At 40.3% G+C, this 22,505-nt stretch overlaps 1 protein-coding gene across 1 annotated transcript in view; it reads left to right on the top strand.

Moving 5' to 3' along the window:
• Positions 1 to 22,505, top strand: part of LOC141784569 (glucosidase 2 subunit beta-like) — a 185,557-nt gene that overhangs the window by 43,157 nt on the left and 119,895 nt on the right. Inside the window, exon 9 of the mRNA XM_074662419.1 lies at positions 14,792 to 14,878. Within this exon, the coding sequence (XP_074518520.1) occupies positions 14,792 to 14,878 (87 nt within the window). The remainder of the gene's footprint in view (positions 1 to 14,791; positions 14,879 to 22,505) is intronic.

Below are 22,505 nucleotides of genomic sequence, written 5' to 3'. Positions count from 1 at the left end.
CGATACGGTTTGAAATGTGACATCTAGCAAAGGTTGTAGTAGCCCGCTATATGTAGTGCTATCGGCAGCCGGGTGCTCCGACGTATCTGTAGGCTAACGTGACAACAAGTAAACACTGTCAGTTTGTAAAAAGTTTAGTAGCTGTTTAAATTTAGCACAGCTGGCAGCCTGGTGCTCTAAGACATGTCCGTAATGTGTAACGTTAATAAATCCTGGTTAGGGATGCCCTGCCAGTCATCTACCAAGCAGAGCTAACATAACCTCACTCTTCATTTTATTGATAGATTCTCAAGTTTGAACAGACCACTGCAGAATAACTGCTGACTGTGGGTTAGAATGGACATTGTCACAAACAGCTTAGCCCCTGTGTTAGCTTTTAGCTCGGGCTGTATGACTCTTCTGTTTAGCTTTTTTCTGCTCTTCTGTCCATTTTCTGCCTGACCGTTTGGCTCCAGTGTCCACCATCACTACAAAATTAATCACAGAAAAAGTTTTCAGTAGAGAAAAACACAGATCTCTCTTCTCTTGACTAAACTTTCGTCAGCTGGTTGTAGTGTTGTCATAGTGACCTAGACATGCTGTACAACAATCTGGTCCTGCTCGACTCCATCAGGAAGCTAAGAAGTGGCATTTTAGAATAACCTGTTGAAGGTTAGAGAGCCTTTTAGGGAGGTTGTAGAAGGAAAGGAGCCTTTTTCAAGATCACTTTCAAACTCCTTACAGCCCCTATAAGAAGTCTAAACTTAAAACTTTTCAACTAGTAATTAAACCATCTCAAATTTTTACAACACAGCTTCAATGACAACCTTTTGAAAGAGTTTTTTTTTTTCTACATGATTAATTAAAATGCCTAGCACTCCAGCCATGGGTTAAGTGCCAGATTCTAAGTTGCATGTTTGACCTTTCATCCCTGTGGAACACCCTTTATTTACAGTAGAAGCTCTGACACACCTTGAGACCTGTCAGATAATACTTGAACCTTCTGCGAGCGATTGATAGCGATGAAGTGAAAGCCGGCATTAAGAGGGGTCTGAATGAAAAGAGCATGGTCAGTGCTATCAAAAGCCTTAAAAATGTGGTTAATGATAATAATAGTGATGAATGCGCTTTATTCACAACACATAACACAGTCAAATCATCTTTCTGCGGCTTATTCTGTCGGAAGCATCACAGATCCAGTAATGAAAACGGCTCGAGCTTGTGCTCGGATGAATAACAGCATCCTGTTCTTTCTCTAAATATCAAGTCACATCCAATATCCTCTGACCCCAAACAGACCAGTGGCTCCTGAAAGAACATCTTGTTGAAGAACCTCATATCCTTTGTGGCGAAACGGTTGATGTGTTTTGTGTTTCCATGGTGACCCCCGCCGCACAGCACATAAGACAATAATGAAAGCTCTCAAAGGCCGCGGGGGCACCAGAATAGCGCGCGCATCCTCAACGTTTCAGCTATTGTGGCACTTGGAGGAGTTACACAACCTGACGTTCACCCTGAGAATGTATCCTACCCACATCATCTCGGGGGCTTTTTGAGACCGGCAAAGATTGGGCTCGCTAGCAAAGGGATGACACACGGAATGACAAAACTCCTGTGTCTGTCTGTCAGGCTTGGTCTTTATCCGACTGACATTTGCTGGCTCAGGCTCATCCAGGCTCTAGAGGAGCCAGGGATAAGAGTCAGACACAGATGGCTTTTTCCCTTGCAATTCTGTCTAGCACAAGACTCAGAGGGGAGAAAAAATGTTTCCAAATCTTCATCCTGTTTTTACAGACTCTCTGAAATATAATTGCCTCCACAGAAGTATAAGAAACCAGCAAGTCTTCACATACTGCAGCACTGTGCTGGAGTTTTCTGTTATATGTTCTTTTGCAGCCTTTTTTCTGCTGACCCTATTGATGATTAAGCCTTGATGGGGCTACTGCTACTTCAGCTGAGACACTTCTTGTCCTCCAAGTGAGTCAAAGAACAATGCAAGAATGTCTTGTGCCATTTAAAAACTGATAAGCCGGAGCCAGTATGAAGGAGGAGAGGGGAGGTGTAGGTGTTAAATTGATTGGCGAGAGAAAAAAGCATCTGCTTTGCAATAGCTTAACAGTTGCCTCAGAAGCCCGCCTGCTATTGTTTCCAAACAAGAATACCCACTTCTGTGTGCCGAGGAGTGTCGCCTTCAGAAGAAATGTGTGAGAGGGATAGAAATTGTTGCATAAGAAACATTTAGAGACATCTTTTTTTTTGCAGCTTTCCAGGACCTTGATCTATTTTTCCATTTTTTTTCTTCCTTTCAAAGCCGCCTCAACTCCGCTTCTCTGTTCTCCAGGCAGTTCAGAGTTAACACGTGGGCAGAGAACAAAAGACAAGGGGGATGCAGGGCTGGAGTCAGCAGCTGATCCGATGACAGAAATGGCACCGAGGCGAGAGGGTCCCAGGTGTAGCCATGACTCAAGTAGCACTCCAAGATAGGAGGTGGTGGGGTGGTGAGGGAGGGGGGTTAGGATTGAGGGGAGCAAGGAGCGGAAAAGAAGCAGAGGGGCGTCGAGGAAAGTTGTGTTCCTGTGTGACAAGCTGCCTGTTGTGTGCATGCTCCCTGACAGCAGGGAAAGCAAAGAGACAGGACACCAGACCCCTCTGACCCTCACCAAAGTGAGATGGGACTCAGACTTCTGTGAGACTAAAGCTGTGTTCATGACTCATCTCCACTTTGTTCTAGTAAACTTTGAGCAGTTAGACACTACTGTAGCTCAGGTTAAAGAAGGAACTCGCGGACTGAAAGGCCAAATCACATCTGAAAAATGTCTGTACATATACTCACTGGCCACTTTTATCAGGCACAGAATGAGGAAGAAAGGTGATTGGTGATTTAAGGGACTTTGAACGTAGCATGGTTGTTGGGCTGAGTATTTTAGAAACTTCTGATCTACTAGGATTTTAACCCACAACCATCTCTGGGGTTTACAGAGAATGGTCCCAAAAAGAGAAAATATCCAGTGAGCAGTTCTGTGGGCCAAAATGCCTTGTTGATGCCAGAGGTCAGAGGAGAATGGACAGACTGGTTGGAGCTGATAGAAAGACAACAGTAACTCAAATAACCACTGGTTACAACCAAGGTCTGCAGAGGAGCATCTCTGAACGCACAACACGTCCAACCTTGAGGCAGATGGGCTACAGCAGCAGAAGACCACACCGGGTGACCCTCCTGTCAGCTAAGAATAGGAAACTGAGGCTACAATTCACACAGCAACACCAAAACTGGACAATAGAAGATTGGAAAAACGTTGCCTGGTCTGATGAGTCTGGATTTCTGCTCCACATTCAGATGGTAGGGTCAGAATTTGGCCTCAACAACATGAAAGCATGGATCCATCCTGCCTTGTATCAACGGTTCAGGCTGCTGCTGGTGGTGTAATGGTGTGGGGGATATTTTCTTGGCTCACTTTGGGCCCCTTAGTACCAACTGAGCATGGTTCAAAGTCCACAGCCTACCTGAGTATTGTTGCTGACCATGTCCATCCCTTTATGAGCACAGTGTACCCATCTTCTGATGGCTACTTCCAGCAGGATAACGCTCCATGTCATAAAGCTGGAATCATCTCAGACTGGTTTCTTCAACATGACAATGAGTTCCTCGTACTCGAATGGCCTCCACAGTCCCCAGATCTCAATCCAATAGAGCACCTTTGGGATGTGGTGGAACGGGAGATTCTCATCATGGATGTTCAGCTGACAAATCTGCAGCATCTGTGTGATGCTATCATGTCAATATGGACCAAACTCTCTGAGGAATGTTTCCAGGAACTTGTTGAATCTATGCCATGAAGGATTAAGGCAGTTCTGAAGGCAAAAGGGGGTCCAACCCAGTACTAGCAAGGTGTATCTAATGAAGTGGCCAGTGAGTGTAGATGATAGTCTTTTGTAGATCTTTTTGGACTTTTAAACATAGAAATGTACATCATCGGCATACAGTGTCACCATGTATTTCAGCAAGAAACACTCGTAGATTTAAAACAATTTCCACTTATTTGTCTCTTTATTTGCTCTTGTAGTAACAACTTTAAATTGTAGAGAGACTTACCCTGTACTTTGACTTTTCACACATATCAACATGTGGCTCCAATGATTCATTTGGACCATTTTTCCATGAGTGGAATGTACAAAAACCAAGTATTTAATAAAAATGTATTATTCAAAAAAACAACAAAAAAAAAAACAGACAAACTACAATGCTTTGTTTTTGTTAAAATGATGAGGTGGTACTGATATGTATGTATTTTTTATACTTACCTGCAACTTGTGCACCACAGAGTGCAATTGTTTTGGCATTAACCAGGGATCCTGGGACTTCTGTGAGGAGTAAAAATTAGACGCACTGCTAACGGGTGCTCAACATTGTTACTACAGACCTAAACACTGTGACATGGTTATGATACGGTAATTAATTGTAATAAAAACATAGTCGTAAAAGCCAAAAAACAACTCAAAACAAAACAAGAACTCACCAGATGATGTTTTGTGTCATTTAAAAAAGCTTTAACATTTCATGTCTTTCACTTATTTTTGTGAAATTCACATTTTTAAAACAAACAAACAAAACGATGCTAAGAAACTAACAGCCAAAACAATGGTGTAGCTGAACTCTGTCTTCCCTAATATTTCAATAACAACTCATACTCACAATACTTTATTTGTTTTTTATATGCAGATTAATACAGTAAGCTCTTGATATGAGCCTAAGATACAAAAAGGACCAGAAACCTCCTTATCCCTCATTCCCCCAACTCTATGTCTACTGGTCTACTGCTGAATGTTCATGTCACTGTGCTAAAATATCAAAATCTGGAGTTAGAGGACAAGTAAATTATTAAATTCTGGTTTTATAGACCCTGAAATCAAAAGAATGACACGAAGAGACAAAAAATAGAAAGGATATAAAATGAAATAACCTATGTGTTGGGAATGATCCAAAAGTAGACAAGTGGTAGAAAAGGGGAAAGTAAAAGACATGGATTCAAATTGAAATACTAGAAGAAGAGAGTGCGTTCTTTCTCTGATATTCTATGCTAACCCTTCTCCAAAGCAACCTTGGCCACTGCTCCCCTACTGCTTTACGTTGGCGTTGATGTCAGCCAGCGATTGTAAACACAGCAGTCGATCGCTCACAGGTGTGCCACGCAGGTATAACAGTTTGTGTAAACCCCAGCATCACTGATGCAAATATAACCCCGCGTGTTACTGAACACAGCTGCTCTGAGTTTATTTATTTATTTATTTATTTTTCAGTCTAACAGTCTGGAGGATGATCTGAGTCACTCATCTTTTGAAAAGTGAGTGTGTGGTTGATTTGTCACCAAACTGCACAGACCTGGTTATCATCAGAAGTTCTCTGGTCAAAAATGCACCCACACTCGCAGGTGGTTTATGTGGCACACGACCACTCGGCGTCTTGTTTTTTATCTGCTTATTTCAAAGTGAGTTTTGGTAATAGAGTTATTCCAGAAGGGAAAAATAAAAACTTGAGTAAAAAAAACACTTTTTCCACTTCTATCTTTTTAGCTGCGTATTTTATAGGATAAACAAACAACCTGATTAAAGTCGTGTTGTGTTTGTACAGTCTCATTCCTCGCCTTTGTTTTCATCAAGTACATTTCTACGTTATGCTCTTGTGCACTTAAGTCTGGATCTGTATTGTTGTCACTTTGCTTCCCTGCCTCTCCCTCCTTCTTTCTGGTTTCTCACGCTCTCCCCTCACTCCCTCCACAGAGTGACATTCATTAATTAAATATGGTGTACTGCCGCAGGATGTGCTTCCTTTTCCACTATCTCCAGACACTAATAATTACATTGGCATTTAGCTCCGTGATAAGCCGACCCTATGGCCTTTATGAAATGTTCCCTGGGCCCGGATACTGAGCAAAATATAGACTGATGCAAGGCCACATATCGATCCATCTGCCTGTCTCCTTGCTTTTATCTTAAGCAAAAGAGCGGCGTTCATTAGCATGGCTGAAGAATCCACCAACAACACCTGAATTTTGAAGCCATTAAAGGCTGAAATTGAGCTTTGCTGGTATAAACCTGCACAAAGGTTGACTCTGATTAAATGAAGCGAGAGCAGAAGCAAACGCCAGAAGAGCAGTGTAAATCATGACAAATACTCTCCTGTAGCTCTATCTGAAAGGCTTGATCTTAAAGGTACAGTGTAGACCAGTGTTTTTCAAAGTGTGCCACCCTGAGGGACACCTTAAGAGTTGCAGGGGAAGCATGATTGGAGATATGACAACAAAGCACAAAGAAAAAAAGAGAAACGTCTGAACTCAGCAATAAGCACAGAAAGTACGGTGACCAGCGTGTTGTGGTTGTGGCATTATTTTTCCTGACCAAACTTTTCTGTGTGCATTACAGAGAGCAGAGGAGAGTCATGAACGTACAACTCTTGTGCAGGCGCAAGTACACACACATAAAGGAATGAATGAATAGCCCTGTTTTCACCAAGAAGTCCGGTTTAGATAAGTCCAGTTTGGTACGGGTTGGCTTGGTTAAGCCTGGTCCTGTTTGCGTTTCCACAGCCAACCATGCCCCTTCATGATAGGCAGAATGTGAGCCGGATGCTGATAGCTGCATCAGTTAAGCAATACTGTGACGAAAAAGCAGCGCAACATAGTGTAACCTGCTAATAAATCCAACAAAGAAGAAAAACGTGATATGGTAAACAAAGAGCAATGATGGGAAACAAACGGCAAATCAATTTCTTTAGGATTTCCATTTGGCTCTTTGTTAGAAAGTGCAATCAAGCACACTGTCATGAATTACTTTCTGCAAGGCGTGTTTGTTTTGGAATTACGTGGAGATTGGATCAAACAAATTTTCTTTGTTCAAGGCAACTTTTGACTGGATGCACCAAGATAAGGTATTTATTAGTAAAGTTACGTAGCACTGTTGGCAGCTCGGTGCTCCGATGTATCTGTAGGCTAATGTGACAACAAGTAAACACACAGTTTAGTAGCTATCTATATTTAGCGCAGCTGGCAGTCCGGTGCTCTAAGACATATCCGTAATGTGTTACGTCAGTAAATCCTGGTTAGCTATGTCCTGCTAGTCATCTACCAATCAGAGCTCACTCTTTATTTTATTGATAGACTCTCAAGTTTGAACAGACCACTGCAGAATAACTGCTGAATGTGGGTTGGAACGAACATTTTCACAAACAACTTAGCCCCTGTGTTATAGAATGATACAGCCCAAACTAAAGGCTAATTAGCCTTTAGCTTGGGCTGTATCACGCTTCTGTTTAGTTTTCTGCTGCTCTTCTGTCCTTTTTCTGTCTGACTTTTAGGCTTCTGTGTCCACCATCGCTACTAAATTAATCACAGAAAACATTTTCAGCAGAGAAAAACAGATCTCTCTTCTCACTGCTAAACTTCATCAGCTGGCGTGGTGTTGTCATAGAGACCTAGACGTGTCACAAATTAATCCGGTCCTGCTTGACCCAATCAGAAAGCTAAGAAGTAGCATTTTAGAATCCCCTGTAAACTGTACTGTTGGCACTGATAATCTCATTTTAAAGTGTAGTTTACAATCACGGATATACTGTATCTAGAAGAAAGACTTTTTTAAGATTACTTTCAAACTCCTCACAGCCCTTTTTAAGTGAAAATTGAATCCAGGTCCAAATCACATTTTTTTATGAAGAATTCCTTTGACATCCCAAACACTGAAAATGTACCAGCATCTTTTTAAACAAGCACTGGGATGCCACAGATAAGCTAAAAGCTTAGCTTCATCAGTATTTGCTGTAAAATTCCACCTCAGTTGATGATAGATGGGTTAGCCAAAAAAAAGGTGAAGAGTGTTAAATTTGTTTTTTACTTTCATAATTGCTCTGCCTCAGGTGGCCTCATCAGATTGGTGCACTGTAAGATTATTAAGCTGCTTGTCAGCTTTAGGGATGCATCACTGTGAACACTGAATTCAGTTTGCATCAAAAACTCCCTCCTATCAATGATATGATTGTAAGTTGTCAGCAAACGGTATGTCATACCTCTTCTCAGTTATCTTTCTTGTACATGTTAACTTGATTCTTTTCTCTTTCACTGGACTTGGAGGGAAACTGATAACACTCTTTCTTTTTCTTGTTTGCTTTTAACATAGTTTTACTGCAGATGGAAATTGTGCAAAGGTGGATATTGGGTATTGTAAGTCTGTATTTAATATACACAGACTCCTGGTCATCAATATCAGTAAGCTCCTGGAAAAGAGCTATCTTTAGTGTGTTTATTTAATAGGAATCTATTTAAAAGCTGCTGAACATAGTGGCAAATACCCATTGGTCCCTTAATAATGATGCAGCTGCAGGCCTTCAGCGGTTCTGTATTTCTGAACTCCACGTGTATAGTAGTGTATGGTTTCAAATAATCAAATGTGAGGAAAATCTAGCAGTGAAACATTATATGAGATCTGCAGTTGTGAGTGAGGATGGCAGCTGCAACTTAAGAAAAATACAACTATGAAGGTATGTCCCAATCTGCATTTATTTGGCCCCTGATCCTAACCTGACTTTTAATCTGTCATTACCAAGTTCCTCTTTTATGCTTGAAGTTACTGACAATGAATGGCAGCAGAGCAAATTTTAAAATAGCATCACATCACTTTCAGTAGTCAACACCAGTCAGACTGCCTTATCTCCTATAGTGTTCCCTATTAACGCTCCTTGCACCTTCCATTAGTTTGTTAAACTAACTTTGACTTGTTCTTAAATGGCATAGCCAGCTTCACTGACAGTCAAACACAGTTTAGCTAACTTAACTTGCTGGCATCATAAGACCAGAGAGACTCATTACAGTTAACAGGGCTTCTGGCTGCCCTACCTCACTCTGCCTTAAGCCCCATTTCCATGAAGTGATCTGGTATGGATCAGTACAGTGTAGTTATGGGTGTTAGACCTGATCCTGTTTGCATTTTTACGGGCAACTGGCTACTTGGTAGGCGGCGTGTAAGCTGGATGTCAATAGCTGTGTTAATAGCGGCATGGCAGCATCCCACAGTGTACTCGGCTAACAAATCCAACGAAGAAGAAAAACGCGACACAGTAAACAAAGAGCAACGATGAAAGACATCCAGCAACTTGTCTTCTTTGTGATTGGCATGTGACTCTCTATAGTTGGCAGGGTCACGTTTAGGGATGTCCTGATACACAATTTTTTTCATGATATGTTTTGCTGATACCGATCCAATACTGATACCATTCTCTGATAAATCCTGTACGCCGTTGGGTGATTCTGTTGTAAATGACAAATCATGATTGTTGTATTAAAGTCAGCCCTGTTGGTACCTCCTTGAGGAACACTCACTTTATGAACATTGCTAGATGCTGTTTTAATATGTTACTACGTTGGTTTACAGCAGCTGTAAAGTGTGACGGTGCTGAAAACACGTGAAAACTGGACTGGTCTTGATCACGTAACAAAATCTGATACTATCCTATCCTCCAAAAATAGCCATATTGGGCATCGATACTGATCAGTGTACCGGATCGGGACATTCATAGTCATGTAGTTTTTATTATCGCAGTTGCATGGGAGGGGATGATTCTTTCAAACATCAATGGACTAGTGTTTCTAGCTCCATCTTCTAGGGTCATATTGGTAAATCTGGCATCCCAAGACAGTACAGATCGGTAATTTAGGGACCTGGTTTCAGTCAAAGGAAATGCCACAAAGTGATACAGCTAACTTTGGTAGCAATAATCTTTCGCCCAGAAAGTGTTGGCTGCCCTACCTTTTTTGGTTCATTTTCATGTTGCCATCTGTTCCTACACAGCCCTTTTGTTAATTTTGTCACCAACCCATCTTTCAATAGTCTTATAGCTGGCTTTACCAGCAGTCATCATTGAATCAGAGAGTACTGCTGCAGCAAAAGGCCCTGAGCCTGGATTCCCTACATCATTCTGCCTAATGTCATATATTGCCCTCTGATTCCATCACCACTTTTAATCCTTTGGTACCTTAATGTTATCACCACTGTCTTCCTCAAAAGTGATGTCGTCAACTTGAGCAGAGAGTGCTGGAGCAGCTGACAGACTGCTCATTCTGTATGTAACCCTGTTGCTTTCTCTTTCTAACTAAACCAAATAACCAACCAATTACAGCTCATCTGATCATCTGAGCAGAGAGTGTTGTAGCGGCCAATAGCCTGAGTGACTGCCCTCTGTTTTTATTACCCGCCTTCCATTTCCTTTCACTTTGTTTTCGTTAGACAGCCAGTTGGTTTTAGCTTGTGGTCATTTTGTCACTTGGTTTGTTTTGTGCACTGCCTGCCATGCTGTTTTTCCTGCATTATTCATCGTTCACTTTTTTTTTTTTACAAAGCCAAAGAGGAGTGTTTCGACTGACTGTGGTTATTAGCTTAGAAGGCAGCTTTGGCTTTGAGCTCTTTTAGTTTATCTTTTTGAACCATCTATTACAGAAAGCTCTGGAAAGACATTATTTTATCTAAATGGAAAAAGAAAACTACACTACAATGTTAATCCTTCAACATTATAATACAGTTAATTCTTGATACCTTACAGATAGCTTTCCACTGCTTGGATAAAATATCACAATAACTCTGAGGAACAGTGTGAATCAGTGTGTCCAGATTTGCTTGAATAATCTCTGATCACCAAATTAAACTTGAGATTCCATTCTGTCTTGTTCCAGACCAGCTGTAGCTGGAATTATCAGGGAAGGTTTCACCGAAAAACCATCTGGGCTTCAAATTGGACCTCTGCACTCGGGGGATTGTATGTACCATTCAGTATCAGCGAGTGTTCTCGCTACCTTGGGAAATCTGCCTCTGACTTCTATTATTTTGGTCGATGTTTCTGTGCTCGTCTGTCAAAGGGCCTGAAAGGGGATCACTTGCGAGTCCTTTTCTGTCTGAACAACACGCTGTGCTGCTGTATTTGTCGCTGGCTTCTTGTGAAGGATAAAAGCTCAAACTGACTGACAGGGGATGCTTAGAGGAGGCAAACTGACATAAGCAGCCAGCGGCTTTATTACACATGTGACTCTGTGCTCATGCATGTGTATATCCAGTGTGCACACATGCTGTATGTGCTCTAATACTGTGTGGGAGTGGTAATATTTTCACTTGTGTGGGTTTGTGGTAATAAATGTCTCATCTTTTTTGTTTGTTCGTTTTTCCACATATTTGCGAGGTGATGCATTTCATAACTCCATCTAGAAACCCAATACTCTCTTGCCAGGTGGATATAAGTGGTGTTTGTAGAACTGTGCTTCTGGGACCAGCTGGATCTATCAAATAACATAACACAGTATGTAACAATGTTATTTGATCTCTCCTGGCTGCCTCCTCTCTCCTTCTCTCTGTAAGGCAATATCTCTGCATACTGTCTCATCAGCACTCATATTATATAGACTACAAAAACTGTAGAGCTTGTTTGTCGTAACTGCTTGTGAATTTTCACATAACAAAAGACAAATCTCTCAGAAATTGAGGTTCAGATTAGAGGTGTGAAAAAAATATTGATACCGCAATATATCATGACAATATCAATATTTCAACTTGTATTATCAATATATTTTTGTAAAAATAAAAAATTCACATTTTTGCCGAGTTGGAGTAAAATTACAATTTCCCCACTTCCCAATTTTGAGTAATACTTAATTTACATTAACATCATGTTTTTCTTAGTTAAATGTGTAGAATGTCCCAGATTCAGAATATTTATTGTCATTGCCAAAAAGAACAATGAAATTACGTCTTGAACATCCATACAAAAAGTGCAAGTCCACATAAATAATAATAAATACCCCGCTTTGTAAACATTTGACTCAGACTGACATCAGTACGGCAATTAAGTGCAGAGCAGGGTCCATAATTAACCTGAGAAGAAAATCAGTTGTTGATGTGGTGCGTGTACCCGTGTGTATGTGTGTGTGTGTAGTCCCTTGTTTCGATAAACACCACTTCAGTCATCAGACAATGTTAAAGAGGGGTTATATTTGTTTTTTTAAGCTCAGGTAATAACCAATTGTGATTTACTGTTACTAAAAAAGTCCCTGTTTTTTCACACTGGTGGTTTAGAAAAGTTTAATTTCAGCCTCTGTCTTAAACGCAGCTGTCTCTTTAAGGTTCCCTGCTCCATAAACCCCCTTCCCTTTGATTGGTCAGCCCTCTTGAGGATTTTGGGGGAGCTGTGTCCAATGTCTATGAAACTGCTATGTGATGACTTATCATCTTAGCAAATCTTGTGACGATCTCATGCATAATTTACAAAAGACCATTCTGAACAGTAAACAGGCAGATTCAGAGATTTCTACAACACATGGATATGAAGCTGTTTTAAAACCTCTACATGTTAAGTGTGGACTTTAAAGCCATGTTTCAAATATGAGAAAGCATTATAACGTTGCTTTAAGCTTGGTTAAACTAGGGATCGGTATTGATAAGATTTTGTTGATATCAGTGGCCTTATTAATTCTGCTTATTGATCTGATTCTTTATGAATTTCCTTATCAATTCCTCCTGTGAATTGTTGTCTTACAAAAAGTAGCTTTACAGGTTTTCTCTGTCAACAACATTTGATTGAGTATATAACGAACAGATATAAAATTGGTCACTAGATCTTGATATCTGTGGTCATAGATAAATAGAAATAAGTATAAAAAATGCACACCATGAGCTCTTGATGTTTTGTTTTGTTCTATGTTGTTGACTTAAGTAGGCCATCTAGTGTTTCAAAGTGGTTATAGCAATAGTTTGAGTTGTTTGGAACCTCACCGTAGTCATGAAGCCAGCCATGAGCCTGCACAGAACTTTTCTTTTGTTTACATGTTACTGTTTTAACCCAGTTTGGCTGATGTATGCTAACTGCCAAGATATCAATGCAATTTCCCCATGTATGTTAGTATCAAGCTAGCACTATTGTGTTTGTATCATTTTTGGTACATTAGGGGATGTATGACTTCATGTAAAACTGCAAGCTGAAAATCCTGAATGGGAGTTTTCTTGGAAAACGTTATCTAACTGCTAAGCTAAGATAGCTACAGCAGACTAGTTGACCTAAGGTCTGGCAGCTCAGGCATAGTTTAAAGAATCAATAAGTGAAACGTTAAGCTTAAAGGCCAACGATATCAATGGATTGAAACATTTCTTATTGATTCTCAACAGGAACCAGTTTCCGATACCCTTTCTGAGGCTACACTGCATAGAAAAGCCAGTTTTGTTATTAGGGCAGTATTAATTTGCTAGCTGGATTCAAGTGACATAAATTGGCTTTCACCACCTGCCAGATAATCTAACCTTTTTAAATAGATGGTTATAAAAAAGGAAAAACAAGATGGTGATGGCAAAATTGCAGTACTCAAGGCTTTGAAAAGGTGGCTCAAAAACCAATTGGTGACAACAACAGCAAAAGCAGAATAGTACTATAAAGTTAGATGCTGAAACTAGCAAGTACTTGACATATTTGATTGCTAATGTCTAAATCAAAGTTAATTGATAATAAAAAGAGCAACTTAATTAATAAGCTGTCATTCTGCCGTGGATTAATGGACCAACTGTTTCTGTTTTTCTACAGAATTGAACTGTCGAACCATAAATTGCTGATTCCTTTACAAAGGTCGAGCTCCAAATACAAAGAGCATGTCACCAGCAACAAAAGATAAAAGGCTGAATGCTGAATAACAAACCGTGAACTTCAGCCTCAAACAAAACTGGCATTCAGCTCATTTCCTCTCAGCGTGCACGGCTTAATTTGTATGCATTTCAAACAAACACATTTCAATTTGGCTTTGAAAAGGCTACCTAAGCACAAAAGAACTATTTTTTTATGTTTTCACAGCACCTGCCTTCTAGTCCAAAATGTCCAGATCCACAGTGTGTGTTTATTAGCTTAGCTTAATTGTGCATAGTATCTAAAGGTCAGTGCCTGCTGTGATGCATCGCTGCCAAAATGGCTTCCAGGGGACACTGTTTCAGATGAATAAACACTGAAAGCTGCACCACCTTCCACCCCTCCATCCCCAGCTCACCACCCAGCGTCACATTCAGCTTTTTCAGGCCTTGCACGCGGTCCTGTGACTGATGGGCATCCACTGGTATGCACCGCCTCAGTGACTTCTATTCCAGCAGGCAAAAGACAGCAGATTAATTCGCTTGTCAATTTTTCACCTCCCTTATTTTTCTGCGAGGTTTTATCCAGATAGAAAGAATGATGTGTTTGTCCTCCAGTGAATTAAAACATGCAGTTTATCTGTATAACTACAGCCTTCTTTCTGATTAATGGTATTTGACTTCTATAAGCAGTAAACTTCTTCCGTTTGGCTGTAAAAGCTGATTTAATGAGGGGGTGACTTGAATAGATAAGCAGATATGGTGGTGGGGATTATCGGAAAAGCGAGCTGAATGGGAGATGGATGCTGTGCTGTTTATTATCAGTTATGTAATGCACTTTTTATAAGCCTATACCTGAGGGGCGAGGAGGCACTCTGAAATAGATGCGAGATAGTGCGCATCCTAAGATATGTGTCAGAATGTATGTGCGCTTTAGAGAAGATGTGTCCACTTGTGATGCAGGTCATGTATTAGATTGTATTAAGAATTTACAAGAGGAGAAAAAGCGTGGTGTGTCGAGTGCATTTAAAGATACACAAGCTCCAGATAATATTGGAGCTCATGTTTGATTCATGTGTTGTGTTAGCGCATTTATGTGCTTTTCTGCCATTTGACTATAAAATGAAACGCTTAGTTTTTATCATTGCTGGATTAGAAGTGCTTTTCTTCCACCCTGCAGGCTTTGCTGGGAGGAGGCCGTCGAATGGATCTCGCCGAGTTTCAACACACACTCTGGGATGTCCTGACAAGAGGAGACAGTGTCAAGGTGAGCTCCATTGTTCGTCCTTCCTCACTACTCTTTCTTTGTCTTGCTGACTACATTGTACATCCATTTTCCCTTCATGTGGTCCATTGATTTGTTACAAGTTACACTGTAAAAATCATCTTGCTTGTGGTATTTTGCAGGAAACTTGAGCACTTTGTGATTAGTAAAGGGAACATTGACACGTTTGAACTTGCTAACATGTATTTAGTCAATCCTCAGTGACTTGAATCAGCAGCACTAAATGCATTAGGCATTTGGAGCCAGTAAATAATATGTTTTTTTTTATTTAGACAGGGCCTGGCTCAAGGCAACACAATCCTTCTATCACATAAACTAGCATGACCTAGCAAGATATTTTGACCCTCAAAATATAAAGGTAGAGTCTGCAGGATTTTCAAAAAAATAAAATGTCAGCTTTTAATGTCAGTGTCTGTGTCTGCCTCAACCCCCTTCTCAGACTGTATGTTGATGTTTTGATTATATTGGAATGTTTCTGGGCACAAGTGACTTTGTATGTTGATGATAGCGAATAGAAGAAGCCATCCCTAGAGGCTATGATAGCAGAAGTAGTCCTAGGTGGGAAAACAACCAAAGTAACCAAACCAAAAGAAACGCCAAACAGATGAAGCTTTGGCTTAAACAAGGGTAAAGCTTGGTTCAACTTTCACTCACTTTTTGGGTATGGGTCAAATACCCCAATGATTAGTTAGTACTAACACATCAAGTCAGATGCACAGCTGTTGAGTCTCTCCCACATAGAAATGTGATGCTGCAAGTGGTTGCTGAGCTGGTAAATATGTTCTTTTAGTCAGGGTTTGAGGCAGTGGGTGTGCGCTGCTGCTGGCACTGAGCCAAGGAGGAGGAGCCCAGTTTGAATGTTGTGATTACTAACAAGGAATGAAAATTACTGCAGACCCTACCTTTAAGCTAAACTGACAAACAAAACTGGCTGTGATATGCCTTCATAGTTTGGTTTAACATTATGGCGTTCATACAGAGAAGGATAACGAACTCCATTTTGTTTTATTAAAGAAAGCAACCGTGAGCCCATGTTCTACAAATGTTAAAGAGGGGGTGTTATGCTTACCTACATTTTAACATTAGTATAAAGAAACGAAGCTGGATGTTCATACTGAATGTGCTGATTTTCAAACCTCTACATATAGCTATTTTATAGAAATCATTGAATCTGTTTCGAAACTGTAAAAATGGTCCATTCTCCGATTAGCACCAGATCTTTATAATACTCTCTGAAATGATCAAATAAAAATAAAATCAAACTTTATTTATAAAGCACTTTTTATACAAAAAGATGTAACACAGTATTTTACAGTCCATTAAAAACAATCCCACGTACTCTTAAACCCAAACACCCTTCGCCCTCATAACCGCACAACCATACAACCCACAGTCAACAGTCACATGCACACTCATTAAAATTCTCACACACACATACACACACTGATGTACATGAGATACATTGGCAGGCGGGCCTCAAACAAGGTTTACCCATATCTTTGCCTCGGCAAGCCTCTAGAGGGCCCACCAATCAGAGGGAAGGGGGTTTAAGGAATAGGGAGCCTTAAAGAGACAGCAGCTAAAACAAAGTACGTCAGACAGAGGCAGAAATAAGCATTCTGAAACACCACTGCGAGGAAAAAAAGAATTAAAAAAACAAAACAAAACAGAAACCATGTATAGATTCTACAGGGGTTACAAAGGGACAGCTAAGACTAGAAAAGGTGCACAATACCCCCTCTTTAATGTTACAGACATTAAAGAGGGGGTATTCACATACCTCTATTGATTCAACAGTAAATGCAGAATGAGGTTTCATGATCTCACACAGCCAATTCTTTTGTCTTTTCTTTTTTGTCCACACTCATTATTGTCTATTTGACAATCTTTAAACATCTACTTAAAAAATTGGCGTCACTTTTGTAACAAACTGTCTGTTAGGCCTTTTTTGTGATTGGCCTTCTGGCACAATGTAACCAGGTACCATCAACTTTTCTTCAGCACCATTCAACCCCTTCTGACAGTCTCATGATGTGATGTTGAGAAGCATGAGTTGACGTCCATACAAGCCTGTGCTTCCTGACGTTCACTAGAACGCCCCTGCCTGAGTAGAAAAGACAAGAGTGGGACATTTATGTTTATCTATGAAGAAGAATGATTCCAGCTTGACACAGGTAATGTGGTCAGTTCTTCAGGTGAGGATTCTGCCTCCAACCATAATTTTCAAAGGACACAATCTGGACACATCACAGCTGGGGTATGGAGTGATTTTTCAACCTGAAGTTCACCAAAGCTACCATAAAATCTTTGCCTTTGTGCCTTAACTCAGTAGTAGCTGCAATTAATTTCAAATTGGTGGACTATTTACATCCCAAGGACCGATCAATCATTGACACCTTTTCTAAACCTTCAAAATCAAAACATTTTATCAGCAATTTAAAGCTTCTACAAGGAAACGATAGTTGGTTATAAAGCAGACTAAAATTCTTTCTCATACTTCTTTATGACTTAAAAAAGTTAAAAGACATGCATTTTTCCCATTCATCGTCATATTAGATTTATCTCAAGACAGTTGTAACACCTCATAATCCAGTGCTTTCTTGGGCCTATGTTAATTCAGACTCCCTAAAATGTGGACATATTTCTTTCCGAGCACAGGTTTATAAACCACGATTTTCATCTGACAGCTAAAGAAGAAATTGTCCGCTCTTCTCTCCATCTCCTGAACCGAGGACGTGGAGAGCAAAAAGATACCATCCTTTCATTTCCGCTTCTCCTGATAAAAAGATGAGGGGGAGGACGGGAGGGGGGGAGAAAGTGAGGCGTATCGCTGGGCAGCAGTGATTGAGTCCCGTCGCTAAGCCACAACCAGGATCTGCTCAAATAACCCACTCTGTCGATAAGAAGCCTGTCATTTCCATAGACAAAAAACACTGGGCTTCAGATTAGATTTCCCCTCCTCGAGGCTTCTTCATGTGTTGAATGTAAATAATAAAGCAAACTCCCATCCACCATATTTTCATTAAAAACAACTGAAACACACCCGGACCTAAAATACAGGGTTTGTTCTTGCATTATTATGACTTGTCAGCGGGGGCAGCGTTGGTCTGGATTTTGATTCTTGTGTTCAACAAAGCATGAAGGTACCTCTTTTTTCACTTCTTAAATTACAAAATTTAACAATCCCTAATCATTTTTCCCTTAAGCTTTTGTTGCCACTTGCAAAATGTGTCCAGCCTCAGTATTATTGACTTTCATGTAACTAACTAGCCTTTTGTTGGTGTAGCAGAGTAGATTTTTACATTAATAGCTTGTGAAGTGTTCAGAAATGAAAAACATTTTTTTTACCTTCTTGAGATTTCTTGATTCTGTTGGAAACACTGAAGCTTCTACATGACACTTGAAGGTCATAATGATACTTAGATTCTCAAGAAGTCGTCCACCACTTGTATGCTGTTCAGTTTCCATACTGCTTCACTCTCCATGCCTCTGCCAAGCATCTCCCTGATGTCCTCAATGCTGGGGTCATACATTCAGTTCATTACGAACAGTCTTTGATATTTCAAGGCGTATTTATCACTAAACCCGATCAAGAAATGAGCATAGTGCAGAAGGTGTTACAAGAAAAACTGATGAAAGATATGACCTTTGTTCACAGATACAAATGATCTGACTGCAGTACGCTAAAACCTTGGGTGGCTAATGACTCCTTACCTTCACCACAGCAACGGCTATGGCGTTTGTCTTCATCCGTCAAATATTGCAAATGAAACATGTCTCATGCAGGCTCATAAGGGGCTAATTATTCAGGCGTTTTCTATAATTCACCACCACTATACCATGCTGTTCCTGCCTCTTTTTAAGATAGCTATTTTCCTGCCAGCCTTGATTACAGATAAAATTACATTTCAGTATGATCAGAATTCAGACATTTTTATTTAGTTATCCTCAGCCTGGATTTTGGGTTTTTGAGATTATACTTGACAGGAACTGATCTGATACCATTACAAATGTGTCACCAAAAGTGAACTGCTGCTAGCAAACAACAGTTTGGTGCTTGAAGAGTCTAATGGCTGTCAAAGCAAAAAAGAAAAAAGTTAGCGAACAGTGGCTACGTTTACATGCAGTCAGTAACCCTTTCATATTCAGAATACTAGCAATAATGTGTTTCTGCAAGGCCATGTAAATACCCCAGACTGTAAAACAAAGGGACGTCCGCTTGCTCAGCTCAAAGTGAGGTCTCCACAAGAACTGCTCCCCCTGGTGGCTGGCTGCAGTATAGGTTAAAAAAATCTGGCTCCCCAGCCATTCCAGATAGGCTGTGGTCAAATTTTAAAAAATCAATACTCCTCGTAGGAATGTTTCTCACGTCTGATTGTTGTGGTGATTTGAGGATATCATTTGGCTGTCTTGTATTCAAGTCCTCTTTTTTCCCAAAAGTTTCATTTTCATTAGTTATACAAGGTTAAAAACAAGGCTTTGATGTTTAACGATGATTGACAGCTGCTGTCAACAGGTACTTTTTGCGGGGATTGTAAAATATGTCAGGAGGTAGAGTCAATAAGTGATTCAACTCTCAAAAGAAAAGAAAAAACTATCATTTTTGTTACCCGGCTCCACTCAGATTCTCTCCCTCACAGTCTCTACTGCGCAGACTCTGGCTGCACATCTGCTACAATGGCTGTGCCAGTGACGGGGGTATTTTGGCTTCAAAAACATACAATGATAAATGGCGGAGCCGTCACTGTCCACTCTATATACAGTCTATGGTTAATACTAATAAACCCTTTTAAAAACAGAATATGCTCATATTCTGTTTTTTAAAAACCTGAAAATCACCCCTGGGTTACTCCTTCGCTAACCCAAATATCTGGTCATGTGTACCCCTATTGGGGGTTCCATTTGCAAGGCATCTTGGTCTTTTTGCATTTTAGGGTTGCAGAAATGACACACATTGTGTTATGATGTTCTCTGTGTGTCGAGATGTTGTCCATGCGTTGCTGTTTAGATGCCATCTAAACAGGAATGACCCTGTTTGCTCACGCATGTAAACAGGTTATTCCAAATGTTTCAGAAACCAGAATATTGACCTTTATCTGAATATTGACTGCATGTAAACGTAGCCAGTGTCTTTCATCAACCATTTTGTATCAGAAGCGTACCTGCCAACATTAGGCTCTGACAAAGCAGATGATCCCCTTCCAACACACTCACACACATTCATGCATATCCTACACAGTATTTATGAACAAGCCTTTAATTGGTATCATCTGCAAACATGACCCTGAGACTTAATCCAGATTTGACGTTAACAGTTTTCTAGACCCCTCAATATCAGTTACTTTTGGCCATAACCATGCCAAAAAAATGAACACTTGGCTTTCTATTTAAGCCTCAGACAAACGTGTCCCACAACTCTCAGAAAACACACAACGCAGAGACGCTAGAGGCTAAACGCCCCATTGCAGGTGATGCATTCACTGAACCTTGTAATACTCAAACACAAAATAAGTCATGTTAACAGTAACGCGGCCTGATTACGGTAGCAACTTGAAAAAATCGGGAGAAATTACAAACTGGGAGTTCAGTGGGAGAAAGGGTTAAAAAGCGGGAGACTCCTGTTGAAATCAAGAGTGTTGGAAGATATGATCAGACGACTATTGTTGAAAAATATGTAATAACTTTACATTCCTTAGAGCAAACTGTGTTAAAATCCTTGATTCCAATTGGATGAAAGCTTACCACAGCGTTTATTTCTTTAGCTACCAACCAACCAACCAACTTTTTTTATAAAGCACTTTTGAACAACCACAGCTGTAAACAAAGTGCAGAACAGGTTGGTAAAATAGACACTCATAAAAAACATATTAAAAGCAAATACAATTAGAAAAAGAAACTTAATTCTTGCTGAGGTTTAAAAGCTAAAGAATTATAATGGTTTTAAGATGTGTTGTAAAAGTGGACAGTGAGGGAGGCCTCTCTAATGTAAAGGCCCCTGTTTTTACCTGTATGAACGTGAACTGGGTCTTAAATTATTTTCATTAGAGTCTTAAAAATACCTCAACTCAACTTCTTCGAACTTGCAGAGAGCCTGTTCAAAAAACCATTGTTAGATAAATTTTAAGACTTGACATTTATTTACGTACCCAAATTACCCAAAGAGGCTAATGTTCGTTGGCAGTTCCTTCGCCAGTTCTTCTTTGGCTACATAGAGAAAATAAGACAGTGTGTTTTTGTGTGTGTAGCAGTTGCAAATGCTGCTGAAATTTTAAAATGTGCAACCTCAGGAAATATCCTGGAGCATTCAGGTGTGTGAAAACAATTATTGTGCTGTTATAATTTTTTCGATTACGTTTTTTTTACAGTGTGCAGTTCTTGATTGGAAATGTCTTCTTAAAGGCGCAGTGTTGTGACATCAGTCAAGAGAAGCGTGTGCTCCCGAGCAGGAACTAAATCAGCCAGCGTTCAGTTTAATTCAGTGTTTACACAACACATGAAATGACAGCTTGACATTCTCAACTTTCACTGCTTGTTTTAAATAAGTTGACATTAGCTTCCATCGCTGAGCATCATTATCAGGTGACAGGAAGCTAACCAGCACATATCAGTAGAGATGAAGAGAACGTTGAGGGGATTCCCTTGGAGGTCCTGAAGATCCTGATCCTGATGGTGGTTATTTCTTCCCCTTTTTGCATTTTAGGGTTGCAGATAGTAAACAACATACGTGCAGAATTGTTCCCTACTTTGTCTTGTGGTAGAAAATTCAGACGCCATATCTGGCAGAGTTCAACTCTGGCACAGCTCTGTATTTGAAAAAATAGATGTCATTTGTGAGAAAAGCAATAATCTCAACTGTTAGAGTGGCACTTGAGAGCAATGAACCCACAGACTGCAATCTACCCACAACGACAGCACTCAGTGCTACAGCAGTATCCAAATAAAGCATCTACATGAAGAATCAAGAGGCGTCTTAAGACTTAGAAATCTTCTGGAAAGGACCCAGCTGTGTCAGCCGAAGCCTGCTCTGGATGTTTGAAGAACAGAGCAGAATTAGCAGAGCATTTTTTTGGCTGGTTGAGGCCTTTTTTTTTTTACAGAGCCTGGTGCTCTGCATTTATGAACATTTAATGGACCCCCTGCTGCTCTCCCTGTCGCCCCTCTTATAAAGAAACCTGACATCAAGAGCTTGTGAGGGACTTTCCATTTATCTTTCTATCTTTCCCCCTATCACAGCACATTCCTCCTCTCACCCTCGCCCTCCTCTCCTTCTTAAGCAAAGACAACTTTGGTGAATATTTCATGTGGGTACATTGCCTCAGTTACACTGTGTCGAGCAGGGAGAGCGGCACGCGATGACGCCTGACAGGCCCACACATACTCCAGCGTCCGCTAGGAGACAGCCTTTCTTTTTGGTCTGTCTTCGTGACACTCCTACTCCTTCTTTTTTTTACCCCTCTCTTTCTCTTTCTCTTTTTTCCTTCCATCACACACACAAATTCTCTCACTGTCGATCGTTTCGCTGTTTCTTTAAATGTTACTTTGACTGCAGAACTTCTGCTGATCCATCTGATTTCTGCTCAAATGCCAACATATGGATACAAATCTGTTT

This window comes from Halichoeres trimaculatus, unplaced genomic scaffold, assembly GCF_033239565.1.
Source record: "Halichoeres trimaculatus isolate MK-OKI-2021-1 unplaced genomic scaffold, fHalTri1.1 fHalTri1_scaffold_22, whole genome shotgun sequence".
Taxonomy (NCBI): Eukaryota; Metazoa; Chordata; class Actinopteri; order Labriformes; family Labridae; genus Halichoeres; species Halichoeres trimaculatus.
Note: the sequence above shows the minus strand (reverse complement) of the source record. Positions and strands in the feature narration are given on the sequence as shown.